Source organism: Ochotona curzoniae, unplaced genomic scaffold, assembly GCF_017591425.1.
Source record: "Ochotona curzoniae isolate NIBS_2020 unplaced genomic scaffold, NIBS_Ocur_1.0 contig_1071, whole genome shotgun sequence".
In the NCBI taxonomy this organism is placed as follows: domain Eukaryota; kingdom Metazoa; phylum Chordata; class Mammalia; order Lagomorpha; family Ochotonidae; genus Ochotona; species Ochotona curzoniae.
This window is the reverse complement of record NW_024464939.1, coordinates 22,502,161-22,530,046: the sequence shown is the minus strand read 5'-3', so window position 1 is coordinate 22,530,046 and position 27,886 is coordinate 22,502,161. Positions and strand designations below refer to the sequence as shown.

General features: G+C 42.1%; 1 protein-coding gene and 1 long non-coding RNA gene across 2 annotated transcripts in view; one reads left to right on the top strand and one right to left on the bottom strand.

The window, feature by feature from the left end:
* Positions 1-14,989, bottom strand: part of VCPIP1 (valosin containing protein interacting protein 1) — a 30,356-nt gene extending 15,367 nt beyond the window's left edge. Inside the window, exon 1 of the mRNA XM_040994845.1 lies at positions 12,017-14,989. Coding sequence (XP_040850779.1) covers positions 12,017-14,726 — 2,710 coding nt within the window. The 5' untranslated portion in view covers positions 14,727-14,989. The remainder of the gene's footprint in view (positions 1-12,016) is intronic.
* A 183-nt stretch (positions 14,990-15,172) lies between these two features.
* LOC121165852 lies at positions 15,173-27,511 on the top strand. Its single transcript, XR_005885329.1, has 2 exons — positions 15,173-15,482; positions 27,291-27,511. It is a non-coding gene; the product is annotated as an uncharacterized LOC121165852 (long non-coding RNA).
* Positions 27,512-27,886: the final 375 nt, after the last annotated feature.

The window sequence follows — 27,886 nt, the reverse complement described above, 5'->3', positions numbered from 1 at the left end:
AAAGGTCAAGGAATGAAAGAACATAAAAGTTACTTTGGGATTGTAAGATATGGTTGTTTTTAATGTGCCTCTATACTTCCACTATTTTCTATTCTATTAACCTTATGTTTCACTTTTTATACTCAGAAAATTTCTTAATTTGTATAAAGAAAGATTCACTTTTGTCTTTCTAGAATATCACATGGCAATGACTGATGACACTGATTAATTACTTGGTACCTGAAATCCCACCAAGACTCTCCCTTGCCATAATCACAAACAGAGATATGAATTAATGTTGCAGTTCGTTAAACTTATTTTCAGAGTAAGTTAAAAGTATACAAATTTGGGCCCAGTGCAGCAGCCTAGCAGCTAAAGTCCTCGCCTTGCATGTGCCGGTATCCCATGTGGGCACTGGTTCTAATCCCGGCAGCCCCACTTCCCATCCAGCTTCCTGCTTGTGGCCTGGGAAAGCAGTCAAGGATGGTCCAAAGCCTTGGGACCCTGCACCCATGTGGGAGACCCAGAAGCTCCTGGCTTCTGGCTTCAGATCGGCTCATCCCCAGCCATTGCGGCCGCTTGGGGAGTGAATCAATGGATGGAAAATTTTTCCCTCTGTCTCTCTTCCTCTCTGTGTATCTGACTATTCAGTAAAAATAAATAAATCTTAAAAAAAAAAAGTATACAGATTTGAAAAGCCTACCACTTGAAGTTTCAAATACCCAAAGCATTTATTTATATACATACTTTGCTTAATAATGATGCAGTGTACCCAAATGGTTATATTTAAGGGTTGACAAACAGAAGTTGTTTTTTTTCCCTAAGATTTATTTTATTTTAATTGGACAGTCAGATATACAGAGAGGAGGAGATACAGAGAGAAAGATCTTCTGTCTGATGACTCACTCCCCAAGTGAGCGCAATGGCCAGTGCCATGCTGATCCGAAGCCAGAATCCAGGAACTTCTTCCAGGTCTCCCACTCGGGTGCAAAGTCCCAAGGCTTTGGGCCGTCCTCCACTGCTTTCCCAGGCCACAAGCAGGGAGCTAGATGGGAAGTGGGGCTGCCGGGATTAGAACCTGCACCCATATGGGATCCTGGCACATGCAAGGTGAGGACTTTAGCCGCTAAGCTAAGCCACTAGGCCCAACACACAGAAGTTTAATTAAAAATCTTCATTATTCACAAAGTCTCCAAATATAGAAATATAATAAATCCTGGTAAAAGCTCTGCCTACTTAATATCATTAAACTTCAACTGGATAAATATTTTCTATAGTAATAGTCTTTCATTTCGTTGTTATTATATGTTATGCTTTAGGTACTTATTTCCCTAAATGTCCTAGGATACCACTTTATGCAACTCTTATTAAAAATAGCATGTTAGCATTTAACTCCTTGTGTAAGAATCTGAACAGTTGCCAAAATGCTAAACGTCTCAGAAATGACCACATATACACTAGTAAGAAAAATACTTATTAGTGTCTTTCGTTATTTCACCATTCCTTACTGCAGTGTTACTCAACCTTGTTTTCATCATCACCGGCTAGGGAGTGTTCTTGTTTGCTGTTTGCGCAGAATGACAGAGTCAGAGAATTGAAACTTTCCATGTGCTGGCTCACCCCCCAGATGGCTGCAACAGCCACGGCTGGGTGAGGCTCAAGTCCGAAGGCAGGAACTACATCGGGCCTCCCACAGAAATGATGAGTAGCTGAGCCGTCACTTTGCTGCTCCCGAGGTGCAGGAGCAGGGAGCTGCATTAGAAGCAGAGCAGCTGTGACTCAAACTGGCACACTGAGATGTGGCCATCCGTTCAGATTATTCTATTGCACCACGAAGCCTGCTCCAATAAGGAGCATTTTTAGACATTCTTTAACCTGCCTCATCTTCCCTTATGTTTGTTTTTTGCTATTGCTTTTTTAAAGATTTGTTTACTTTTATTGGAAAGGCAGATTACAGAGAGAAGGAGAGACAAATCTTTTATCCACTGGTTTACTCCCCAATGGTTACAATTCCCACTTCTGTGAGGGTCCCAAGGCATTGGGCCATCCTCTGCTGCTTTCCCAGGCTGGAAGCAGGGAGCTGGATCGGAAATGGAGCAGCCAGGTTTGGAGGTGGAGGATTAGCCAGTTGAGCCAACGTGCTGGCACCCTTCCCTGATCACTGAATTTCTGATAAACTGTATTATCTTTTTTGTGCACTAAACCTATTGTAGAACTTTAAGATTTATTTGGAGGCTGGCATCCCATATGGGCACCAGTATCACATATGGGCATTGGTTCAAGCTCCACTTCTGATCCAGTTCCCTGTTAACAGCCTAAGAAAGGCAGCAAAAGATGGCCCAAGACCTTGGGTCCCTGCCACCCACAAGGGAGATGTGGAGGAATCTACTGGCTCCCATCTTCAACCTGGCCCACCCCAAATGTGAAATCTGGGGAGTGAATCAGTGGGTGGAAGATCTCTCTCTCTCTCTCTCTATCTCTCCCCATCTCTCTGTAACTTTGAAGTAAATAAATACATTTTTAAAAAGATTTTTAAAAAGATTTTTGAAGATTTATTTATTTGAAAGCAAAAAAAAAGCGAGACAGGCAAAGAGGTGTCTTCCTTTCACTGGTTCACTCCCCAAATAGCCAGAGCAGCTGGGACAGAATCAGGCGGAAGCCAAGAGCCCAGAACTCCAGCCAGCCCTCCCACAGGGATGGCAGGAAAGGGCCCTTGTACTTGGGCCATCCTCTCCTGTTTTTCCAGGCACATCATCAGCAGGAGATAGAAGAGCAGCAGATACTGGAACCAGTATTCCCACATAGGAAGCCGGTGATATCACAAGTGGTGGCTTAATCACTGAACTACAATATTGTTCACTACTGGTCTCCTACAAACCACGAGGACATGATCATTAGGACTCCACTGCAAAGATCTCACCCCAATGGACCACCAACTGAACACACTGTAATGAGACTAAGTTCCTGCCCTCAGAGTGCCATTAACACAAGACTTCAGGGAATAAACTGAGATTTAAACCATAGAAGGGAAGGAAAGTTAAAAAAAAATCTGATTCTACTTAATGTGTATAAGGCATACAACAGATGGAGCCATGAATGGACATTTCTCCCTCTCTGTCACTCTACCTTTCAATCAATCAATCAATCTCTAAGAGAGGCACATGCCACACAGATACCAAGTATGTCCCGACTCTTGACACGTGATGGATGCCCTGTGGATTCTGCCAGCAAAAACACCATCACCAGAGGCCAAACCAGTTAGGCCCACCCAGTCAGACTGTGAGCCTCTGGAACTATGAGCCAAATAAAATGCTTTTCTTTATAGTAAATTAGCCTGTTTGGGGTATTTTGTTAGAATAATGAAAAACTGACACACTTTCCTCCAAACCAATTTCCACTTCCTGTAGGGCAGTATGGTCCCACTGCTTTATTGCCTTACGGAAAGGACAAATACTCTCTAAGCCTTGATTATCTACCTAGCTAAGTACAGTACTTTGCAGAGCTTTGTCACTCATCAAAACTAAGTCAAAAGACAAGGAAACAAACCAAAAGAGCTTAAATAACTCTCGGAAGATCACATAGCTAGCAAGTAGCACGCAATCCTGTTTATCTTTCCAAAGCTTATACTCTTTCCTATATTCAACTTCTACTAGAGATTAAATTGCTACACAGAGGGCCCGGCACAGTAGCCTAGTGGCTAAATCCTTGCCTTGCATGCACCACTGGGATCCCACATGGGCGCTGGTTTGTATTCCAACTGCTCCACTTCCCATCCAGCTCCCTGCTTGTGGCCTGAGAAAGCAGTTGAGGACGGCCCAAAGCCTTGGGACCCTGCCCCCTTATGGGAGACCAGGGAGAAGCTCCTGGCTTCAGATTGGCTCAGCTCTGGCCATAGTGTCCACTTGGGGAGTGAACCAGCAAACGAAGATCTTTCTATTTCTCCTTCTCTGTCAGTCTGACTTTCCAATAAAAATAAATACATCTTTAAAAAATTATTATGGACATTTGTGGCACCATCAGTGGCTTTGAGAAAAAAAAGTTATTTCCTTTAGTATATAAATACGTCTGCTGAAGTCATTTTCACTGGCAGCAGCAACAAGAAAAGGGGCTGGTGATCAGTAAGCAGCAGTGAGGACACGCACAAGCCCCTACCAGTCTAACTTGCTCTCCTATGTGTTCTTCTCCATCCTCCCTGCTACTATCTGATTCAAGCTTCATTCCTGGCTGGATTATTGTCACCTCAGAGATTTCACTCAGGCACTGTACTCCCCAAATCCTTCCTCCTATAGCCTTCAGAGTTAAAATCTTTCATGGTTTTCTAAAGTCACGTGGATCCATGTAGCAAAACTTGAGATGCATTTTCATGGCATACAAGACACTGTTAACGACTGCTCCTTGCCTGCCTCTCCCACCCTACATCATACCTTAACTTGATTTTTACAAAACAACAGCACCAAACTGCTCTATTTCCCTAAAGGCTTCTTGAATATACTTTGGAATTCAGTTCAGTCACGGACTTCCTGTAGTATTCTTTGGAGTGGTGGTCAGGTAGTATCCTTCTTTGATGTACCTCTGTATGTGAGTACCACAGCCCCCCAGCAGGTTGCAAGCTAATGTGGCTCACTTTTTGGTTTCCCCTTCTACACTCTAGGTTTTCAGATTCAGAAAAAGGTCAGTGGCCCCTCTGACTTCCTAGTCATATGGGCTAGCACAGTGCTTAACAGAGCAGCATTCTTAATCACGGCTGAATGAATATATAGAGTATTATAAATGAAGTTTCCTGTTTAAAACAGTGCCTGAAAGTAATACAAAAAGAACTTAACTGAAATAGCATGATAACATTCTTCAATGTTCTATAACATGAGGACTTAAAAAAGTTCATGAAAAACAGAATTAAAAGTGAGTTTATTCTGATACAAAAAATTCCAAGTGCAGTATGTGTATTATAAAAGAAACTATGCATGGATTTCAAAAGTTTTTGTATCAAATAAGACACGCCTTTAATGTCAGTTTCCATAATTTTTTTTAAAAGTATCATCATATATTTTTTTCCTCAAGACTCTGATAAAAACAGAATCATAGAAAAAACAATGGAAAGAATTGTTTTTCTGCCATATCATTAGAAAGCAAATTCTGAGAATGGAATAATCTAGCAAAGCTTCTAGTACACACTACATTAATTTATATTTTTGTTAGTCTCCAATTTTACTTTGTAATTCAACTCCTTAAAAAGGTTTATTTATAAATTTAAAAGGTAGAGTTAAAGACCATGAGCGGAGGAGAAGGGGAAAAATGTTCCATTTACAGGTTCATTCCCACATATCCAGCACAGCTGGGCCAAGTCAAAATTAGGAGCGAGGAACTGCCCCTAGTTCTCCCACTTGGGTGGCAGGGGTCAACCACTTAGTCCCCCTCTTCTGCATCCCAAATGTACTGGCAGAGAGGAGGATCAGACTGGGGCAGCTGGGACTTGAACTGGAAACCACATGGGCTGTTTACATTATAGGCAGTGGCTTCACCCAATGGGACACAACACTGGTCCCTATAATTCAACTTTTTTTTCATGGTTCATCAGTAAAATATTTATCTCCAAAATACTATATTTGTATTTAAATATAGAAAAATCTGTTATTACCACCATAAAAACCTTTGTTCACACCTTGTTTTCCACAAATCTTTTTTCCTCATGCTCTTCAATTCTCCTATATGAACAGGGGTTATAAATGGCAATGGTATCAGAGTCTTCCTTTTGGTATAGCCTATTTATAGGAAGTAACTTTTAATCATTAAATATGAACCACTTGAAGGAAATAATTTTTCTACTGAAATTAAAGTGAATTTAAAAAGTCATCATTCCAATTTTCTAACTTTAAATATGAAAAAGGCTATTTGAAGTTTTTACAGTGCAATTTATAGAGGGCATGAGTGAGCAAGTTTAAAACTAACACTTACATGGCATATATCTTTAAAACCTCAAAAGAAATACTTAAATCCAACCTGGAATGCACTTATCTATGGCCATAATATAACCTGAAAATGTTTTAAGCAAAATCCCCATTTTTTTTTTTTCAAAATAATCTGAATAAGTTTCCAACTCAAAGGAGCAACATGGGACTGTCTCTACCAGGGAAAATCATGGTAGCACTGATTTCCTGCAGGAATGCCAGCTCTCTACCCTTCCTGTGCACTCTCCTACCTGAAACTTTCCTACTCTGTCAACAACAGCATGGTTCGTAAGAAAAGGACACCTGCTTCTTAGCCATTCAGCAATACAGCTTTCAGTGTCACCATCAGGATTCAACTATGTATTTATCGTCATACATGTACAGCACACCTAAATTATGTATAAATTTGTACACACATACACACTTACATGGTTTGAATGGATATATTCCAATTTATTAATAGTTATTTTTCTCTAAGGAGTGCCAATGTTTAGAACTGCCTCATTTCACTTTATACTTATTTTAATTTTTTGAATTTTAAAAATGCTACCCTGATATTTAAATATTAAGAAAATAGATATCCATGTACTAAGTACAGAACAGAATAACTTAACCTTCAAAGTATGATTATATAAAATTACCACTTACAACATTCATATTTATCTTGATACATCTGTCCATTAGTTTTTGACTTTATAACTGTTCCTTTGTTATAAATATGCTATATAAAATTAACAAAAAAGCTACAATGGCATATAACTAATAATAATGTGCCTAAGTTCTCCTTACATTTCAACTGTCCCTCGTCTAACATTTTAAGAAAAAAAAAAAGTAAGCCAAGATGCAAATAACAATATTCAGACCCAATATCATCTAAAAAATAAGAATCTAAGTTCTAAATGTGATTCTGGAAATTTTCATGGCATTTTAAATAGCAAAACATACTATAAAATTACAAAGCACTAGGTTATTTAAAAGTTATTTATTTTTATTCATTTGACAGACTGAAAGAGAGCATTCACATCTGCTGGCTCCCTTCTCCAACACCCAACAGCCGGGGTAGTGCCAAGCCACAAGCACATAACTCAATCCAGGTTTCCCACCTGGGTGACAGGGACTCAACTAGGTGCACCATCATCTATTGCTTCCTAGTGGATGCAAAATGGGATCTGGGCATCTTAACCACTAAGCTAAATGCCCATCTTTATTTTTAAAATATTAATTAAAAAGCCATATAGTTGGCAGCACAACACTGTGGCAGAGGGTAAACCACTACTTCGACATCCACAATCCCCATCAGGACGCAGGATTGAGCCTCGGCTCCCGTGTTTCTGATCCAGCTTCCTGCCAGTGCAGCAGACGACAGGGAGTCATCTTGCCACTTGCTACTCATGCGGGAGACCAAGGTACTTGGGTTAACCCTAGCCCAGTCTGGGCTGTTAAGGACACTCGGGTAGTAATTTTTTTTACATTTCTTAAGTTATCTCAGGAAAACATACATCAAAATCAAACACAACTGTCAATTCTGAGACAGGCTTTTAACCTTTGTGAAATAACTACTACTTAGCTCCAAACAAACAGACAAACAAACAAACAAAAACCCGTTTTTCATCTAAAGCTATCTTTACCTCTTAAAAAATCTAGAAACCTAATTAAATACACTGCTAAGAAAAAATAAACTAGCATAGTATTTTTAGTGGATAACATCTTATAAAAGAAAATTCACACATAACTAGTCAACAAGTTTTAGCAACACCAGTTATCTAAAAACAATATAAATAATACATACTTTATAAATACATGAATACTACAAAATACCAAAAAATACTAGATAAATAATAAAGATGACAGTCTGCAAAAAATAAGGCCAGACACCCCCAGCTGGGGCCGATACCATGGTGTAGCAAGCTAAGCCTCTACCCACAATGTCAGCATCTGGCCGCTGGTCTGAGTCCCAGCGACGTCCACTTCTGATCCAGCTCCCTGCTAATGGCCTGGGAAGGCAATGCCCACAAAGACCTGAAAGCAGCTCCTGGTTCTGGCCAAGGTCAGCTCCACCTGTTGTGGCTTTTTGGGGAGTGAACCAACAGATGGAAATGTCTCTCTCCCTCTCTTTCTGCTTATCTCTAATTCTCTCTCTATAACTCTTTCAAGTAAAAATAAAATCTTAAAAAAAAAAAAAAGACACAAAACCTCCAGTGGTCTGGATAAAATAGGCAGAAATTTACTGAATATTATGGTAGAACACTCCTATTCCATGTTACACCTTCATAAGATCCAAAGTGACTTGTTTCTTAAATGATCTGTACTAAGCAAAGATTTATGCACTTGCTGTTGTTGATGTAAATAACATAAATTCTACTTAATATATATTTTACTTTTAAAAAGAAGCATATCCTTGGCTATCACAGTCTATTGAAAGATGATACACAATTTTCATGCACACATACAACACACACCAACCTCAACCAACTGAGAAACTCCTAAAATACTATGTTGATCATATTTTGGGGCTTGATAATTTTTACTTGCTTTTTTAGAAAAGCCAGCAGGAAATCTATTGATTAAAACTGTTAAAAGCATGGAATTCCCTCAGTGGAGAACCTACAGACAAGTCCATTAAGGCAAGGAGTGGCTCCAATTCATTCATCTCTGTACCCCCACAAGTTTCCAGCTCAGAGCATAGGTTCAGTTTTGCTGAAATAATCTACATCCATTCCTTGAACAAGCATTAGTTATCAACAATGTGCCAGACTCTGAAGTAGGTGATAAGGTATTCATTAGTGAATAAAATAGGCATTACTTTAGAATAAGGAAGGAAGGCAAACACAAAAGTTAAACCAGCAAATAAAATTAGAATTTGTGATGGATGCTGTGAGTTAAGTGAACAGGGCACAATGACAGGCAGAACCTAGGCAGACTGGCCAGCACAGATCTCTCAAACCCTTCAAACGCAGTAGTTAAGCCTGAATTTAAACATCTGCTTTTTAAAACAACCTTAAATTCAATAAACTATTTTCTAATCATAGTAGTTCAAATTTGCTATTTCATAAAGTAATTTCTATACTTTGAAATTTGCAATATTTAAAGAGCCTTACCATTTTTCAATCTTGTCCAACTGAATATCAATAGTTCGTTAGGCTTTTCACACTACATATATATATATCCTAAATTAATATTATATATAATGCATACATATCCCAATTGATATCCCAAATTGATGATATTTAAATACTCCAAAGTGATATTTATAAATATCGCAACTAATATCCCAAATTGATATGTATATGTACATATATATCTCCCAAATTTATACTTGCACAAACATACAGCTTTTTATGGATAATACCAATGACAGGATTCAGTTACATTTACAAGAGAATTAGAGGGAGAAAATTAATGTTCATACAAGGATTACTACAAGCTATACACTATCTTTTTACTTTAAAGCAGAAAATCAAGTGCCACACTTCAATATTTTTTTTAAAACTTCAAATTTTATGCTGATTCTACTGTTAGCAGGAATTGGTTATGTGGACAGTAATATAAATGCTGAAAATGAAAATGGGAGTCATCAGAACACCAAGATACTACTGTCCTGAACTCACTGCAATCCATTTAATCTTGCTGTCCGATACACAAGTCCAAGGTTCTCAAATCAAACTCCAAAAGTGAGTATATGCAATGCACACGAGAGCACAGCAGGGAGCTCCAGGCCACTGGCCTCAGCCTGGCCAAGGCCTGCCTGCTGCCGCCATTCGGGGAGTGAAGCAGCAAACAGAACATACTGATTTCTAACTCTGCCATTCAAACAAAACAAATCTTAAGACATATAACTCAGAATTATATTTTACTGATTTTCATTATGAAATATTATCATACTAGTCAGATTCATAAACTACTTATTAATCTGCAATGAAGAACAGTCTTCAAAAGTGAACATTTTGCTTATTTGTACTCTCACTTGTACACCAAAATTTGTGATTTTGTGTTGTGGTGGAGTGTGGTAAACTTCCACTGGAAATGCCCACTAACCACATCAGAGGGCTGGCTTTGAGTTCCAGTTACTTGGCGCTTTTCTTCCATCTTCCTGCTAATGTGCCATGGAGACAGACATGCCAAGATTAGGGCCCAAGTACTTGGTTTGCTTCTACCAGTGAAGTTCCGTCTCCTGGCTTATGTCTGTCTAAGCCCTGGCTGTTGTAGGCATTTAAGGAATGAACCAGCACATGGCAGATATTCTCCCAGACCCCTCCTCATCCTCTTATCCTTCTGTCATTCTATTCTGCCTTTCAAGCAAAATAATCTGTATTAAAAAAGGAAAGAAAAAAAAAAAAAGAAAAAGATAGAAACCTTATGACAGGCAAGCAAAATGAGTGATAATGTTTAAGGAACCAGAAAAAGTGACAGGGATCTTTTACCCATGACATGCACAGGGCTGATCCTGTCCCCCAACAGAAATTATCTTTCTAGTTACCATAATTTTCCTGAACTCAGAAGATGAATCTTTTTAGTTTGTAGACAATGTATCAACACTGCCAAATTCTCCTTTGAGTCTTCCTCAATGATCAGTGCTGACCATCCACTCCATTTCTGCAGCTACAGCCTTTTTCCTGACACATCAACGTCATCTATTTAGTCCAATCAAAATGTCTTAACTGTCCAATACCTGTTGGGTAATATTACAGGTGGTGAGCAAATAACAACAGAAAAAAATACAAGCTATTCCCTCAAGTTCATCTTCTGTTGAGGAAGAGCTTCTCTTTCCTGCTTTTGCCTGGGAAATTCCAGGCTTTCAAATGCCTTTTTGACTATATTTGATTTTATCCATTCTGTGAGAATATTCTTTAATTCTTACAATTCTAGGAATACTGTTCCTCTGACCTGAAACACAAACTACAGGCAGTACTTGATATAAAGGAAGAAGCACTTAGAGCTACTGAAAATTTAAGTAGCTTATCTGAAATCACTCTTAAGTGTGGAGCTAATACTAAAAGTTTTTCTAACTTCAAAGATCACACAATCTTTCCTCTATTCCATGCAGACATAAATAGTATAGTTTCTAACATATTCCTTCATAAAATTAGTACATTTGCCTAACATTTAACAACAGCAATATCAAGCTACAAACTTGTGCAGGGTTTTATTTATTAGGCTCTAGACTTAGCAAGCCAGAAATAAAAATTTTTACTTAGGTCAATTCACTGCTCTTCAGAACAATCCGAAAACACAAAACACAGATGCCTTTTCTCACAGAAAGCTCTCTAATCTCAGCAAAAATAAAGCTCTTTAAAAATCTAACGTATTTAAATTTTACTTCACTTCTAAGACTTAGTAAGACATACTAACAGTGATTTAAAGACAAAGACTAAGCAAACACAGGTAATATAAAAACTTGGACAATATTCCAGATCCTCTAAAGCCCTAAATTACATATCTGGCTGATAACATGCTTCCCTTAAACTTATGCTAACCTATAAAACAGAAATATTTCTTAACCATATTATTATCTGTTTTTCATGAGCTTTATTTAGTTTATTAATATCAGTAGAAACATTCACTGAGCAAAGAAATTACTTAAACACAAACTTCAGTGTACAAATAAAAAAAATGTGATGAATTGAGAAAGAGAGCAGAAGAGGAGAGACTACTAACTGGGAACACAATGAGAATAAAAACACAGAAACTGCAACTCATCCAACAGGAAGTCCTGAAGTCACATGACACAGGAAAACAAATTTTAAAAATAAAAGAGAAAAGGGCAAAGTGGCAATCAATGCTCAATAAAGTTTAGACCAAAAAAAACCCCAAAAACTGAAGGGGTTATAAATAGCCTACAAGCCTGTGTTTACAATGAAAAATTTCTAAGAAAAATTTTAAAAATTCAGTGACAGATGGACTACTTTCACTTTCTAGTTATGTTTTCCTAATACTTACTCAACAATACACATACTGATAGCTCCTCCTCTCAAAATAATTTTCTAATATATACAGTCAAATATTAGCAACAACCAGTTTCCCAATAACAGCACAAAACCAGTGTTATCCTCACAATGAAGTCAATATAAATCATCTAGTTAAGTTGATCTTACCCATCAACGTTGCTAAAAGACACAAGGAGTACATCTCTTTGTCAGCTTGCTCCTGAAGTTCCTTAGACAGCTTACCAGTCGCAGCAATCTCGTCGTGTTTCACAGTGTGGGCTGAGTGGGCTGCAGCAGGCTGGCCACCTTCTGCTTTACTTTTCAGAATCTCTATTGTGATTCTGTCACCATGCTGTAAGGGAACTGGCTCCTTTTCCATTCCTGCCTGTGGTGGCATTAACTCTTTAGGAGGAAAACCATACCGAATACACTGCAAATAGGGAGGAATGTTGAATTCTCTGGCTATACTTTCCTGGAGTTCAAAAAAGGTCGTTGAAGATTTAAGCGTAACCATGGACTGCCGGCCATCGTTTGTTGTTATTCGGATCTTCTTCTCCTTGGAAGTTGTAGGTGAGTAAGGAGCCTTGGTGGGGGTGGCAGGTGCAGAGGACGGACCATCACGAATGGCACTGGGAGAAACAGTCCTGGGATGCCCTTTTTGTTCTTGTTTTAACTTCTCTGTTTTCCGTTTCTGCATTGCAGAAGCCTGTTCTGTAATATTCTGCTGAATAGTTCTTTCAGTTTTACTCATGTTTAACTCCTCTTTGTGTAAAGTCTTTGTCTTCTGCCCGGTAAGGATAATCTTCGTAGGGAGCTGAGACTCCGATTCTTGTGCCTGTGCATCCCCGATTCTATGGGCGTGAGCACCATCTATGTTTACAGGAGTATAATCATCAGGATTCTTTTTGGCAGTCTGATGCAAGATAGTATGGACAACTTTCTGAACTAGGATTTCACTCCCAAATTCACCGGGAAAGTGCTTGGTAACAAGTTTCATTGCAACATCATAAACATTACTGTTCAAAGATGGATCACTTTCATACTGGAACCAATACACCGTTTCTCTGACCACTCTTCCACCCCACTCCAAAGTGATAGGAAAAGCTTCCGGTAGATTGTCATACTCTTTACCGTCCCAAAAGTGCTTGAATCCACAACCACATTTGCCACCAGCAGACTTATTATTAGTTCTGTCTCCATCCAAATACACAATAGACCCATCTCCTCTGACCCTACGCACAGACGCGCCATGGCACCAATGACAAGCTGTTAGATTACTCAATCCATAGTCTGGTACCAGAACATCTTTCACTGTATCGTAGGAGCACACCAAATTGTTTAAGGGAAAGCTGTAATTTTTGTCAGGCCTCAGCTGCCCATGAGTACCTTTTGCCAGGTTATACAATTTCCCTCCTGGAGCCAACCACTCCGGAGGAACATGAAGTTCGGAAAGGGCACCACACATCAAACATTTGTGAAGGCGATTATCCATGACTGCTTTTTTAGCAGCTGCTGTAACTTCTTCAGGCTGCACTCCTATCACCCCAGTCCTTCTGTAGAAATACTGGTGGACATCAGCAACCAAACTAGGATGGATACCATGTTTGTCCATAAAGACCTCTTCCATAGCAGCAACAAGTCTAAGTAAGTACTTGTCTTGCAAACTTCTGTCTCCTCCAATCACACAGCCACCATCATCCTCAAGTTTGATGTACTTTTTGATAAGGTCCTGAGGCACGCCCCATGCTTTAGGAAGCAAATTCATTGGAAGTTTGGGCAAAGCAGCCCCCTTTATGCCTACCAAGGGGATATAATGGTTTCTACCGGAACTACTCCACGCAATACAGATTGGTTTGTTCAAGTGACCGTCTCTCCCAGTACACTTCTCTGCAGGGATGAGTCCAGGCAGAAAAGTGGCTGAATAATCGCCAGAGCTTCTCATCCCGCTGAGGGAATCTAACAGGATAATAGGACGATGTAGCACATTGGCAAGCCCAAATATGTGGATGTTCCTCAGACCCAAGGGAACGCCTTCAGGTGGCACAAACAGAGGGTCACACTCATTGATAATGTCCTCCCACTCAGCGGCATCAATGAAGTCATGGAACAGTGCTTGGTATCGGGCCAGGTGCTGCTGAAAGTGCTGCTTCAGATTCTCTCTCAAGGCATGCCAGAAAAGCTCCCGGCCTACCAGGGCCCGAGACACGGCGTGCACCAGGCAGTGCCCATCCCCGTCCACATGCACTGGAATGAGGCACTCCTGACTCTTATTGGCTCGCTTGATGTCCTCGAGGGTGTCGTGCAAATACAGAAGGCTTCCAGAGCGGTCCTTGCCATAGCCCACCGTGTTGACATGTTCTGGTTCGATGAGGAAGGCGCGATCGCCCAGCAAAGCACAGTCGAACAGTTCCCCCTGGTTCATGTCCCGCAGAAGCTTGGCCCGGCCTGTCTGTTTGTCCATGCCATAGCGAGCTAAGATGGGCGACAACAACTTGCAGTGGTAGTTGGAAAGGCCCATCACCTTGACCAGTTCCGTGTTCTTCCTGGGGACCCCCGTCACCCCGAGCAGCGCGTTCCGCAGCAGGTTGTGCAGCACCACGTCCGGGTCGGTGACCTCCTCCACCCCCAGCAGCTGTTGCTGCTCGTGCCGCTGTCCGCACTCGGTACACTCGATGCTGACAGAACCGGAGGCCGGGAAGAAGAGACGCGCCTGGCACTTGGGGTCCGGGCAGCTCCCGGAGAGGATTCTCCGATCTCTCCGCTTCGAGAGCCCCCCCGGAGCTATGGACGCCGCCGACGCCAGAGACGACGGAGTCTGTGGGGCCTCGGGGGGTGGCGGCGGCGGCGGCAGCGGAGGCGGCGGCGGCGGCTGGGACATAGCTCTCGGCCGGCGAGTCTCGCTCCGCGTCCCAGGCGACCCTCACAGGCTCATAGCCCGGACCCCCACCAGCCCGACTCGGGTCTGGTCCAGGCCCAGGACGGATCACTTTCCTTTTCCTACCAGCTCCTTCTCCTCCTCCTCAGCGAAGGCGGAAGCGCCGGACGTTGTTTCTCTTCTTACTTCTCCACAGCAGTAGCCGTTGCCCCGAACGTAACGGCCACCACCCCACCCCGCACTCACACTCACTCACTCTCGCTCTCTCTCCCTCAGACACACAGACATACACGCCCTCACAGAGAGTGCGCAAGCGCGGCTTCCGCTCTGCCCTCTGGGAAGTAGAGTCTTTTAGCCGCTCTCCTGACCACCGAACGCTAAGAATTTAGGTCCCCAGGAAACTACAAATACCGTGCGACCTAGCGGCTTAGCGCCTGCGAAGAGGAGGAAAAGGAAACCTAAGAAACGGGAGGGCAAGAGAGGAAGATGGTGATTTTGCATTGCCTCTCGGGATTTGTAGTTGTAACTAACTCTCCTATGGCGTCTTGCCCACTGTGCGGTCCAGGCAAATGACTCCGACAGACCACATTTCCAAGGATGCCCTGCGGTGCGTCCAGCTACGCTGCTGTCTTAGGCGGAGGGAAGATGTAGGCAAGCTTGGGAAAAATAAGAATTAAGGGAGTGGGAGTCGCAGCGGAGGGTCTGAAGTTCACGGCGGCCTGAAGGGGAGGGGCAGTGGAAAAGCGCTCAGTAAAGAAGGTACGGTAAATAAATAAATGTCCAGGGAGAGGGCGGTCGGGAAAGTTGGATGAAGTGGCCTAGTCCAAACCGGAGGACTTAAAGAAGGGGAAAGAATGGATTCTCGAGGTGTTTTGTGAGGACCTTTTTCTGTTCCACGTCTGCATTCTCATTCCTACGGGTGCGTGGAGCCAGCGAGGCGCCCGAGCCCAATTCTCGGCCTCTGCCCCCCGCCCTGTGGAGTCACTGGGGCGCCATTTGGTTTCTGGTTTCCTGTGTATCTGCAAGTCGCCGTACAAATGGTAATACCTTGACTGTGCGTCGAAGTTTCTGTATGCATGTAGATATGTATGCATTAAGCGTTTTAACTAAACAGACCTTCATTTGCTCCTTAAAAATTGTCACATGAGGATATTAATTTAACGGCAGGTATTAGTTAAACTCTGAACTAATGTCTGGCACAGCATTAATATGCTCAATAGCATTTAATTTTCATAATGACCATCTCCAAAAACTGATCCAGAAAAAAAAAATGACCCATTCGAGTTCACACAGCCAATAAGTGACTGGATGGGCTTTCAGACCTCAGTCTGAACGCATTCTGCAGGCATGGGAATAGACAGGCAGAATGACGTAGAATTAGTAGCTGTCACTTAATTACTGCTGCTTTATAATCCACGTCATGTGTTCACATGTAGTTGATCCTTCCACAGTTCAGGAATACCTTTTCCGGGTGTTGTTAACATCATTTAGAATTAAAGAAATGGAGAATAGAAGGAATTATATGAGTTGTTCAAGATGAAGGCCTCTGTGAATGAGCCCGTTCTCAATTACTGTTTACATGACTTCAGTATAGCTATTAGGCCCTGACGTTTTGCTGGGCTTCAGGATAGGCAGCCACCATTATTTCATTATTTGCCTGTTGTAAAATAATTCCCTCAAAAAATCTTGAAACATTGGCACAAAATAGAGACACCAGTACAATTCATGAATAATTTCTTACATAGCTGACAAGAAAACTGTCTGCCTCAATAGGTTTATTTATTTATTTTTTTTAGTAAGTAGAATTTGATATTTTCAAGTGGGCTACATTGGATAGACACTCATGAAGGTTGTTGGTACTGACTTGCGTCTAATAATTGTCTGTAGTTTCCTTCAAAAGAAGTGCTTAAAAGACAACTCCTTCCAGTGGTGTTTTCTCGCCAATTTTATTCATTGCAAGAAGTGTTACTTCCATAATGTACCTTCGTTACAATGTAAATAATGTTACATATCTTGAAGGGAATATTCACCAATGAAATTTTTCTCAAAAATTAATTCGCACAAGGAAACAGTCTTTATTCAGACAGTAAGAGAATAGTAGCAGCCTGGAAGAACTGATTGTAATTGAATGTTTGTAATTTGGGAAATATATGCCCTTTAAGTGTAAGTTATCTTCTGCTGTGACTGAGCATTTACACCCGAGTGAAACTTTACTTCCCAAGACTTGAATGATGAAAATGTATGAGCACTTGAAATGACAGTAGTCTACAGTTCCAGTTCTGCCATGCACTTTGAGGTCTTAACATTAGTAAGATTTTTCCTTCAGGTGAAATACATGAATGGAGAAGCACGTTTATTAAATTGCATTTGAATATGTCATTTTTGAATCCCACCTTGACAAAGTAGCCACTTCTCACCCCAGTTAAGAAATGGAGAGTTTTTCTCTGGCTTGCCAAGGATAGTGAGTTTCATTGGTCAGGGTTTCATTTTCCTATGTGGCATCAGGTCGAGTTAGAACATTCTTTCCAAAACTGGGTTTTATATTTAAACTCATTTCTTGCTGTATTTTTCATAGTCTTAAGAACTATCCTTTTGGGCCCAGCACAGTAGCCTAGTGGTTAAAGTCCTCCCTTTGCATGCACCCAGGATTTCATATGGGTGCCAATACATATTCCGGCTGTTCCACTTCCCTTCCAGCTCCCTGCTTGTGGCCTAGGGAATCAGTAGAACACGTCCCAAAGCCTTGGGATCCTGCACCCATTTGGGAGACCTGAAAGAAGCTCCTGGCACCTGGCTTTGGATCAGCTCAGCTCTAATTGCTGTGGACACTAGGGGAGTGAGCCAGCTGACAGAAGATCTTTCTCTCTCCTTTTCTCTACAAATCTGCCTTCCCAACAAAAATAAATAAATATTTTAAAAAGTATCCTTCTGAGAAAAAAACAAATATGCCTGAATAAAACCTAGTTCATGTGAGAATAGTTAAGTTTCCAAGCAGTTGTATAATTGAATTAGATCATTTACTTTGAAAGTCATTAATTTAAAGTCTGCAGGTACAGAATTCATAAAGAAAATGAACATAAAGGGCAGTGATATTAAGCATGGTAAATTCAATATGTGAGTTAATATTTTATTGGCACTTAGAAGGGAAGAAAACGCACCAAGTAAGAGAAAAATTTTTTCAAGGCAGAGGTATTCACTTTTTTTTATTGTAGCCCTGGGAGTGCAGGAATCCTCTAACCCTTAGCTCCATAGATCCTTGTGTTTCCTGCTTCTCCCTACTTGAGATGAACTTAATTACCTAATTAGCTTTCTTTTTTATTAGTATTATTTTTTATTTGCCTGCTACCAAGAGGTGACCTCCACTTGCTGGTTCACACATTGAATGCCCTGGAGCGCTGAGCCTGGGTCAGCCAGGCAGGACCCAGGAGGTAGGACATAGTCCAGGTGTCCCAGGTGCGGGGAAGGAACCCAGTTAATCAGAACTAGATATTTTACTTTCAACTCTGCTTGCTGAGTGGGAAACTGGGAACTTAGAACCTGGAATGAAACTAGGCATTTTCTTGTGGACGATGAGTATCTAAACCATTAGGTTAAATGCCTGCACCCTAATTAACCCACACGATTTTTGTGGGATAATCTTACTGTCTCAGTTTTCCAGACGGGAAAAATGAGCAGTGCACCTACTGTTTTCTTTTTTCTTATTTTATTTTTGTTGTTGTTTACATAGTGGACAGGAATGCAAGCCACTGAGGACCACTGACTAGGGTGGGGAGGGTTAAAGCATGGGAGAAGGTGGATGGACAAATGCTTAATGCTTCCAATTTTCCTTTTCTTTCCCTTTCTCTTGTATGGGGTTTGGGGAGGCATGGGTAGGTGAGGGACGGGAAGGGAACTGCTCCCAGCTGTGTCCCTACTGTTAGCTGTTCTGATACCAACCGCTTCCACCATCCCAGCACCTCTAATATCTGAACAGCAAAACAAAGTTGAAACAGAAACTCATTATTTTCATCACTTCTAGTATGAAACTTCTAGACTTCCTGTATTGCTTTTAACAAACATGGTAAATGTAAAAGCATAAGTCATTCACTTTTAACAACAGTGCACAACCATCAATGCCTCATTTTGTTTTAATATGAGTGAGGGGATCATGATTTTGGAGCTGGTTACAAGCCAGCTCATACATACATACTTGCCTACATAAAATGTCCATCTATACTAAGAGTCGACTGTTGTGCTCTGAATCCCTGCCACATGCAATCAGACCGTCTCAAGCTTTGGTTAAAGTCTGTGCTGGGCTTGGATGAGACTGGAAACTGAAGTAGGAACTAAAGGGAGGCAGAAAGCCAACTGTGTCCCAGGGTAGCCAAGTGCTTATCAAAAGAGAAGGCTAAAGTAAATTGTTTATAAGTAAGGCATATGAACGCCTGGGATCCCATATGGGCGCCGGTTCTATCCCGGCAGCCCCGCTTCCCTTCCAGCTCCCTGCTTGTGGCCCAGGAAAGCAGTCGAGGACGGCCCAAAGCTTTGGGTCCCTGCACCCGCGTGGGAGACCCGGAAGAGGCTCCTGGCTTCGGACCGGAATAGTATCGGCCGTTGCGCTCACTTGGGGAGTGATCATTGGATGGAAGATCTTCCTCTCTGTCTCTCCTCTCTGTATATCCACCTTTCCAATGAGAAAATAATAATAATAATAAAAATAAATCTTTTTAAAAAAAAGTAAGGCATATGATTAATAGAAAATGCACAGCAAGTACTACAAACACTATGAAATATTTGTTGAGGATTTATTGTAGAGCAGATGTTTTTAAATACGTTACTCTGATCTTCCAACACTCCGTGAGTAGGACCCATGCATGGCACAGCAGTGTCAGCATGTTGCGTGGCACACCCACGTTAGGATGAGAGATCCTAGCTTTGAATCTCCACTCAACTCCTGATCCAGTTTCCTGCTCATCGCACCCTGAGAGGCAGCAGTGATGGCCAAGAAACTGGAGCAGCCGGGCGGAGTCCTAGGCCCCTGGCTCCCTGGCCCAGCCCCAGCCAGTGTGGGTATTTGGAAAGTGAAACGGCAGGTAGATGGAAGATCTCTGAATCAGTTTTCTGTCTTAGTCTCACCTGCTCCTTAAAAATAAATTTAAAATTATCACTCCTGAGATATCCGATTGTCCTTCCAATACGAGTAAGATTTAACTCTAGGAAGCTGCCGTTTTTATCGCTGCCTGGCCGACTGGGCTCAGGATCAAGGTTTTCCTTGTTGAGCACTCAGTCTCCCACAGTCAAAGAGCTGCCGATTGATTAGAGAGAACACTCAAGAAGTCAGTGCGAACTCATGGCCAGCAGCCACATTTGGTTTGGGTGTTTTTTCACTGGGCTACTGTGACTTCACTTTTTTAAATGTCGCTGTGTTCCGGCAGGCCAGCACTTCACTCCTTCAGGTCTCACACTAAGCTCTCTAGAGACAAACTACTTACCCGGCCTTGAAACCCTCCATATGGTCTGTATCAGGCCTTAGCTGGAGAAGGCCGGAGCTATGCTCTAGAGGCGCGTGCAGAAGGATGTTCAAAAGTGGAAGGAAAACTTTGTGAGCAAGAGTTGCAAAGCAAAGTGGGCAAGAAAGATGAGCAGTATTTGTCATTACCAAAAAATGAGAGGGTTCCAGAACAGACTGCATGATAGGCCTTCACACAGCAGCTCTCGAACTTTAGTCAGCATCAGAATCAAATGTAGGGCTTGCTAAAGCAGACTGCTGGGCTACACCCCAGAACAGGCATGTCTGGGTAGAGCCAGAGAATTCACATTTCTAGCAAGTTCCTTGGTTGCTGATGATGTTGGTCCAAGCAGCAGAGTTTGAGAATCACTGCTTTCCAGGCTATAGGCCTTCTGGGGAAGATCCTGATACTATTTCCTTATAGAATATATATAAAAATAAACTAAATGGAAAATTGAAATGATGAGTTAGCAGTTGGAGATTGCAGTTTGTTAACTCTTTTAAGGGACCATTCAAGGGTTTTGCTGTATATATAGCATGTACTTTTTAAAGAATCCGAAATTATAATAGTAGCTATTAATATCTTTCACACCTGCTTGCAACCTTTCTTTGCTTCGGGGTCTGTTTCGTTGGTCCTTGGATTATACTTGCCAGGCAGGTGCTATGATCATTCCTATTCTGCAGATGAGAAGACTGAGCGATAAGACTAAGATTTTTGAGATTTAATTTTTCATAAAACAAAATTGTGCCTTAAGGGGCTGGCTCATTGGTTCCACAGGCTAGTCTTCAACCTCCAAGCATGATATCTCATGTGCCTATTGGTTCATGTCCCAGCTGCTCCACTTCCAATCCAGCTCCCTGCTTGTGACCTGGGATAGCAGTCGAGGACGACCCAAAGACATGGAACCCTGGGAGACCCAGAAGAAGGTCCTGGCTCCTGGCTTTGGATCAGCTCAGCCCTGGCTGTTTGGGCCACTTGGGGAATGAATGTCTCTCCTTCTCTCAATAAATCTGCTTTCTGATAGAAATAAGTAAATTTTTAAAATTGTGCCTTAGAAATTGATCTAAGGAAATCACTACTTAAAGAAAACGGGACACATTTTTAATTGAGTGACTTAGGAAGAATTCCCTTGTAGTAAAAATCTCTGCAGTCAACAGTGGGTGCTCCCCCACCTTCAGCTTCCTGCTCTAAGTAGGGAACAGAACTCTTTACTAATTACTTAGTGATTAAGGTAATAACCACAGAGAGCAAGCTGCCTAAAGCTAGCTTGGTGTTCTGGCTGCTGGGCTACCTACTGTGGAAAGTCAAATTCCACAGGGTCAAAGGAACTGTCTGCATGGATGAACTATGCTCTGCCTGTGCTGGCAGCCACAAGTCACATGAGGCCATCAAGCATTTAGAATGTGCCTCCTGCAACTGAAGATTGTTAGTTTCATTTTAGTAGAATTTAGCCACTAGACCAGTGATGACCATATTTGGTAGCATACATCTAGATCCTTTAAGTCCACACTGAAAAATAGTGAATCTTGGGGCTGGCATTGTACTACAGTGGGTTAAGCCACCTGCAACACTCGTACCCCAAATGAGCTCAGTTTCAGGTCCCAGCTGCTCCATTTCTGATCTCACTCCCTGCTAGTGTGCCTGAGAAGGCAGCAGAAGATAGCCCAGGTGCTCTGGGCCCTTCCAACCACACAGGTGACCCAAATGGAGTTCTGGCTCCTGACTCCATCCTGACTCAGTCCCAGCTATTGCAGCCATTTGAATAGTGAAATAGTGGACAGAAGACCTCTTTCTCACTTTGTCTCACTCCCTCTCTGTCACTCTGCCTTTCAAATAAATAAATAAAATGTAATTTTTTTTTTTAATTAGTGTGTCTCAAAATCCCAGTTAAGTCTCTGGCTCTGGTGTGATTGGGAAGATGGGCAGTGGCTGCCAAGGGCAAAGGTAATTTTGTGGAATGATAGGAATTCTTTTTACCTTGCCTATGATAACAGTGATGTGGATTTTTACATTTGCCCAAACTCCTGAGGCTGTTTTTCTTTGTTTGTTTGTTTGTTTGTTTTTTAAGATTTATTTGTTTCAGGGCCCTGTGTCGTGGCCTAGCAGCTGAAGTCCTCACCTTGAACGCACCAGGATCCCATATGGGCACCAGTTCTAATCCTGACAGCCCTGATTCCAATCCAGCTCCCTGCTTCTGGCCTGGGAAAGCAGTGGAGGACGGCCCAAAGCCTTGGGACCTTGCACCCACATGGGAGACCTGGAGGAGGTTCCAGGCTCCTGGCTTCGGATTGGCTCAGCTCAGGGCATTGCAGTCACTTGGGGAGTGAATCATCAGACAGAAGATATTTCTCTCTGTCTCTCCTCCTCTGTATATATATATATACATATATATATATACATATATGTATATATATATATAAATCTGACTTTGCAATAAAAATAAATAAATATTTAAAAAATTTATTTGTTTGAAAGGCAGTTACAGAGGGGGAGGGACAGAGAGATTCTAGCCACTGGTTCATTCTCCTAGTGGCGACAGCAATCAAGGCTATACTAAGCTAAAGCTGAAAACCTGGAGCCACATTCAAGTCTCCCACGTGAGTAGCAGGGGCCCAAATACTAGGGCCATCTTCTGCCTTTCCAGGCACATTAGCAAGGAGCTGGATGGGAAGTGGAGCAGCCAACACTTGAACCATGTCCAGGAAATGCAGTGCTGCAGAGAAGAGAATTAGCCAATTGAGGCATTGCACTGACCCCACAAAGTTGATTTTTTAAAAAAAGATTTATTTAGTTATATTGGAAAGTCAAATATACAGAGAGGAAGATCTTCCATCTGTTGATTCACTCTCCAAGTGGCTGAAACAGCATGAGCTGAGCTAATCCAATGCCAGGAGCCCGGAGCCTCTTCTGGGTCTCTCACACAGGTGCAGGGTCCCAAGGCTTTGGGCTGTCCTCAACTGCCTTCCCAGGCCAAGGCAGGAAGTTGAATGGGAAGTAGGGCCACTTGGATTAGAACCTAAACCCATAGGGGATCCCAGTGTGTGCAAGGTGAGGACTTTAGCCACTAGGCTACTGTGCTGGGCCCACAAAATTGATTTTTAAAAGTAAAATTTAGGGCCCAGCGTGATAATGTAGTGGTTAAGGTCCTTGCCTTGCACACCCCAGGATCCCATATGGTCGCCGGTTCTAATCCCGGCAGCCCTGCTTCCCATCCAGCTCTCTGCTTGTGGCCTGGGAAAGCAGTCAAGGACAGCCCAAAGACTTGGGACCCTGCACCCGCGTGGGAGACATGGAGGAAGTTCCAGGCTCCTGGCTTTGGATTGGTTCAGCACCGGCTGTTGCAGTCAGTTGGAGAGTGAATCAGCAGTTGAAAGATCTTCCTCTCTGTCTCTCCTGCTCTCTATATATCTGACTTTCCAATAAAAATAAATCTTCTTTTTTTAAAAAAAGTAAAATTTAAAAGTTCCAGAGTTTAGAGTCCGATCTCATTGTGTCTGAAGCATGTCTCTTGAAACAGTGATTTCTGAGGACCGACAAAGTCAGTGTACACGACCCTGTGTGGCTGGCCCCTGTGTGGCTGGCCCCTGTGTGGCTAGCCCTGTGTGGCTGGCCCCTGTGTGGCTGACCCTGTGTGGTTGGCCCCTGTGTGGTTGGCCCCTGTGTGGCTGGCCCTGTGTGGCTGGCCCCTGTGTGGCTGGCCCCTGTGTGGTTGGCCCCTGGCGGCACTGGTCTCATTTTCTGCTCGTGTACTCTAGCCATCCTGGCCTGCTTCTGGGTCTTCAGATACTCCAAGTGCATTCCTGTCTCAGAACCTGTGAACCTAATCCGCTTGCAGAATTCTTCCCGGATAGAATTCAAGGTATATCTGCTCAGGTTTCAGCTCCAAATGTGTTTCCTAAAAAGCCACTTGAATACCTTTCTACCTTCCCTATACCACTCGTTTTCTTTATAACCCCAGCCATTATTTGAAATTATAGAATTTACTGGTCTATTGTCCTGTTTTCCGACTGGACTATGAGTAAGGCTGTTCCAAAGGGTAGGTGGTGTGCTGGTTGTTGGGTGCCCTGTGCCAGGCACATGGCAGCCTCAGTAGATGCTGTTGAATGAATGAATGACTGCCACCTGTGGCAGTGTGTCTCAGCTTAAGAGCCAAAGATATCCCAGTAGAACCCACCAATTCTCTGCTGCCAGAGTCTAAAAACTTTTTGTATTTCTTTAAATAATTAATATTTATGACTTTTCCAGATAGGCATCGTAAAAGATGATGTTTTGAGTGCTTGAGTTTGCTTGAGTTTAACCTTATGTTTGTATCAGTTGAAGGCCAAAGGACATAGTGACAGTGTATGGGGCAGAGTTTCCTGGCCATTTTATAGAGAGAAGTGCTAGAGTTAAGTCCTAACATGCCACATACAGTGTGTCCTACACAGGGATAACAGTGAGCTGTCAGTACTGCAAATGTACCCATGTATCTATCTGTATATTTAGGTTTACAAAACCTTTGTACTGTAAGTATAATAATAAGTATACAGTGAAGAACTGTATTTTGGTTCCCAATAATAATTAGCCACTATGTTAAATTCAGATATCAAAGAAGCAAAAATATTAACCTTATTTTAAAAATGATTAATATAGCTTTACAGAGTACTTAAGTGGTACTCAAATAAAATTGGTGTTTCTGGATTTTGAAACACCAGAACTTTCATTAAAATATGATATTTGGGGTGGGCATTTGCCAGGATGGTGCAGATGGCACCCACATCCCGAGTTGGAGTTCTGGCTCTGCTTGCTGCTTGTGCTCCTGCTGGGAGGCAGCAGGTGGTGGTGGCTCAGTGGATGCTGAGCTGGAGCTCTCAGCTGCAGGCTTTGGCTTGGCCCGGTCCCGGGGGTCGTGGGCCTTTGGAGAATGAACCAGCAAATGGAAACTCTGCATCTCTGCCATTCAAATAAATATATGTTTAATAAAAAATAAAATATGAACATCTGATTATCTGGAATAATCAGATATTATTTACATTGGCATTTAAACAGACACTTAGACCAGACGTTGAATCTTAATGCTCATAAACGTAATGTTTTTCAGTTTTAACGTTAATTTTTAAATGGAGACTAAATCACCCTTGTTACCTGGGCAGGGAATGCTTGTCGCTGCATCGGTATTACCTTTTCCTCCTTTTCTTCTTTTCCTTTTCTCTATGTTCTGAAACTGAAGGGTGGTCTTAGGGTGAAGCAAAATTTAATCATCTTCTTGAAAAATGAAACTCTGGTATCTTTCTTTTAGTAACAATGAAATGTTTATGGAGAGTCTGAGACCTCTCAGGAATCTTTCTCTCTCTGTCCCCTAAAAGGAGCTGTTCAGTTCCTTTCCTGCCTGCAACATGAAATGTAAACAAAGAGTGCCTGGTGGGGTTTCTGTATGCATACTTGCAGAAGACATGTTATGACAGACGAGAGAAGATGTGTAAGTCATTTCATATTTCAAGATAAAAGTACATCGTGATGGCGATAAGTCAGACTTTAGTCCAAGGCCATCTGCAAGCTGGAGGTTTGTGTTTCAGAGGGCAGCAGTTGAGTGTGGACCTTGTGAGAGCGTCAGCGCTGGTGGCACAGGCCGCTCAGGACAGTGGCTCCGAGTGAGTGCTAGTAAAGCAGTAAGCCAGTGGACAGCAGTGACTCTTCCCCAGACACCTCCCACACAACCTTGCCCTGTGCAAGCACTGATTCCACAGAGCCTGGCATTTAGCACGAGGTGTGCCAAAAGATCTTTTTTAATTTTTTTTTTATTTATGTAAAGATTTATTTTGTTTTTATTGGAAAGTCAGATATACAGAGAGGAAGATCTTCCAACTGCTGATTCACTCCCCAAGAGGCTGCAACTGCCAGACCTGAGCCAATCTGAAGCCAGGAGCCTGGAACCTCTTCTTGGCCTCCCACATGGGTACAGGGTCCCAAGGCTTTGGCTGTCCTTGATTGCTTTCCCAGGATGCCATCAGGGAGCTGGATGGGAAGTAGGGCTGCTGGGATTAGAACTGGTGCCCATACGGGATCCTGGTGCATTCAGGGTGAGAACTTTTAGCCGCTAGGCCACTGTGCTGGGCCCTGTGCCAAAAAATCTTAAGGTAACAGAGGGAAGAGTGGTGTAGTAGAATGTGCCCTGAGGTTGTTTTATTCATTTTCTATTGTAGAACTTTTCAGAGCCTTTCTGTGCTAATGACGTTGTGACTTTCCAGAAAGCAGCATTTAAGGCTCCAGGATGTCTAAGAGAGGAAGGGTTTAGGCCAAGAGTCTGCTTGGAACATGAGCCCCTGGGACATGTGTTCTGTTACGTGTGCTTATCTTGCACTTTATTTGAATGTGCATTTTGGTGATGTGAAGATGCTGATATGGGACTGACAGTGCCTTGAGCCACCTTCGGCCCTATGACACAGCACTCCTATACCGCTTTGGCAGTGAGCACTTTTGAACCTGAATCAAAGACACACACTTCTTGAAAAACCAATACAAATAGTGCCTTTTATTATAGCTTCTGCCTTTGTCAGCTTGCTTGGAAAGGTCCTCACCTTGGGTGACATTCAACCTAATGAAGAAATTGCTGCTGAATATGCCTGCATCTCCCAGTGGAGTGCCTGGGTTTGATCCCTGCTCCAGCTCTTTACCCCAGCTTCCCACTAATGTGGACCCTGAGGCTCTGGAGGTGGTTCACAAGAGTGGACTCCTGCCACTTACATGGGACACCCCAGCTGCAGTGCCAGCCCGGCCTTGACTGCTGTGGGTATTGGGGGAGTGAGCGAGGCAATGGAATCCTGATGGAATCTTTCTGCTCCTCCCCTCCACCCGCAAAAAAAACAAAACAAAACAAAACAAAACAAAAAAACAGTCCTCCTCATCCCCAACATCAGTTAATGTTCGTCCATATTTTCTTAAAATTTATTTATATTTCTCCATTTAATGTTTTATACTAAATGAGATGTGTTTTTGTCTATGTTATAAAGGAGTGATTTCAACTTATTTTATTCTATGTATTACAATTTGCCAGTTATTCCAAAGCTTTGCATTAAAAGTGTTTCTGTTTTGTTTTCAGGTACAGAATCCTTCACATCAAAGCTCATCAGTAAATTCAGTATGTACGATGGATAAATGCAGTTGAAATGTGGAAGAATGAGAGTTATCCTAACCAACTGGCACCTGCTGTCCCCTTCCCACCAGGATGCCCATTGGCGGCTCCACAGGAAAGTTTCTCTTCTCATGAATTATTTGAAATGCTGCCACTGTAATATGCTACATTAAAAAAAAACTTTACCTATTCCAATTTGGTTTTTTTTTTTTTTTTAATTATTGTGTCAACCTCAGGAAGCCTGAGAAAGAACTTTATATAAAAAGAAAGAAGAAATTCACAAGTCTTAATGTGTAAAAAAAATAACATCATGGGTTTTTTTCCCCCTTTGACCTGTAAATTTAGCAGATCGTTAAACTAATGTCTAGTCTTTTATTTTCTTAGATTCTTTTTTAAATTTTATTTTTATTATTGTTTACATAATTGAGAGGGATGTATGCCCATATGGTCCTCCAGTTGGGGTAGGGAAGATTGGGTATGGAGGAAGGTAAGTGGAACAAATGTTTCAGGTTTTTTTGTTTTGTTTTTTTCCTCCTTTGTCTGCAGGAGGAAATGAGAGGAGG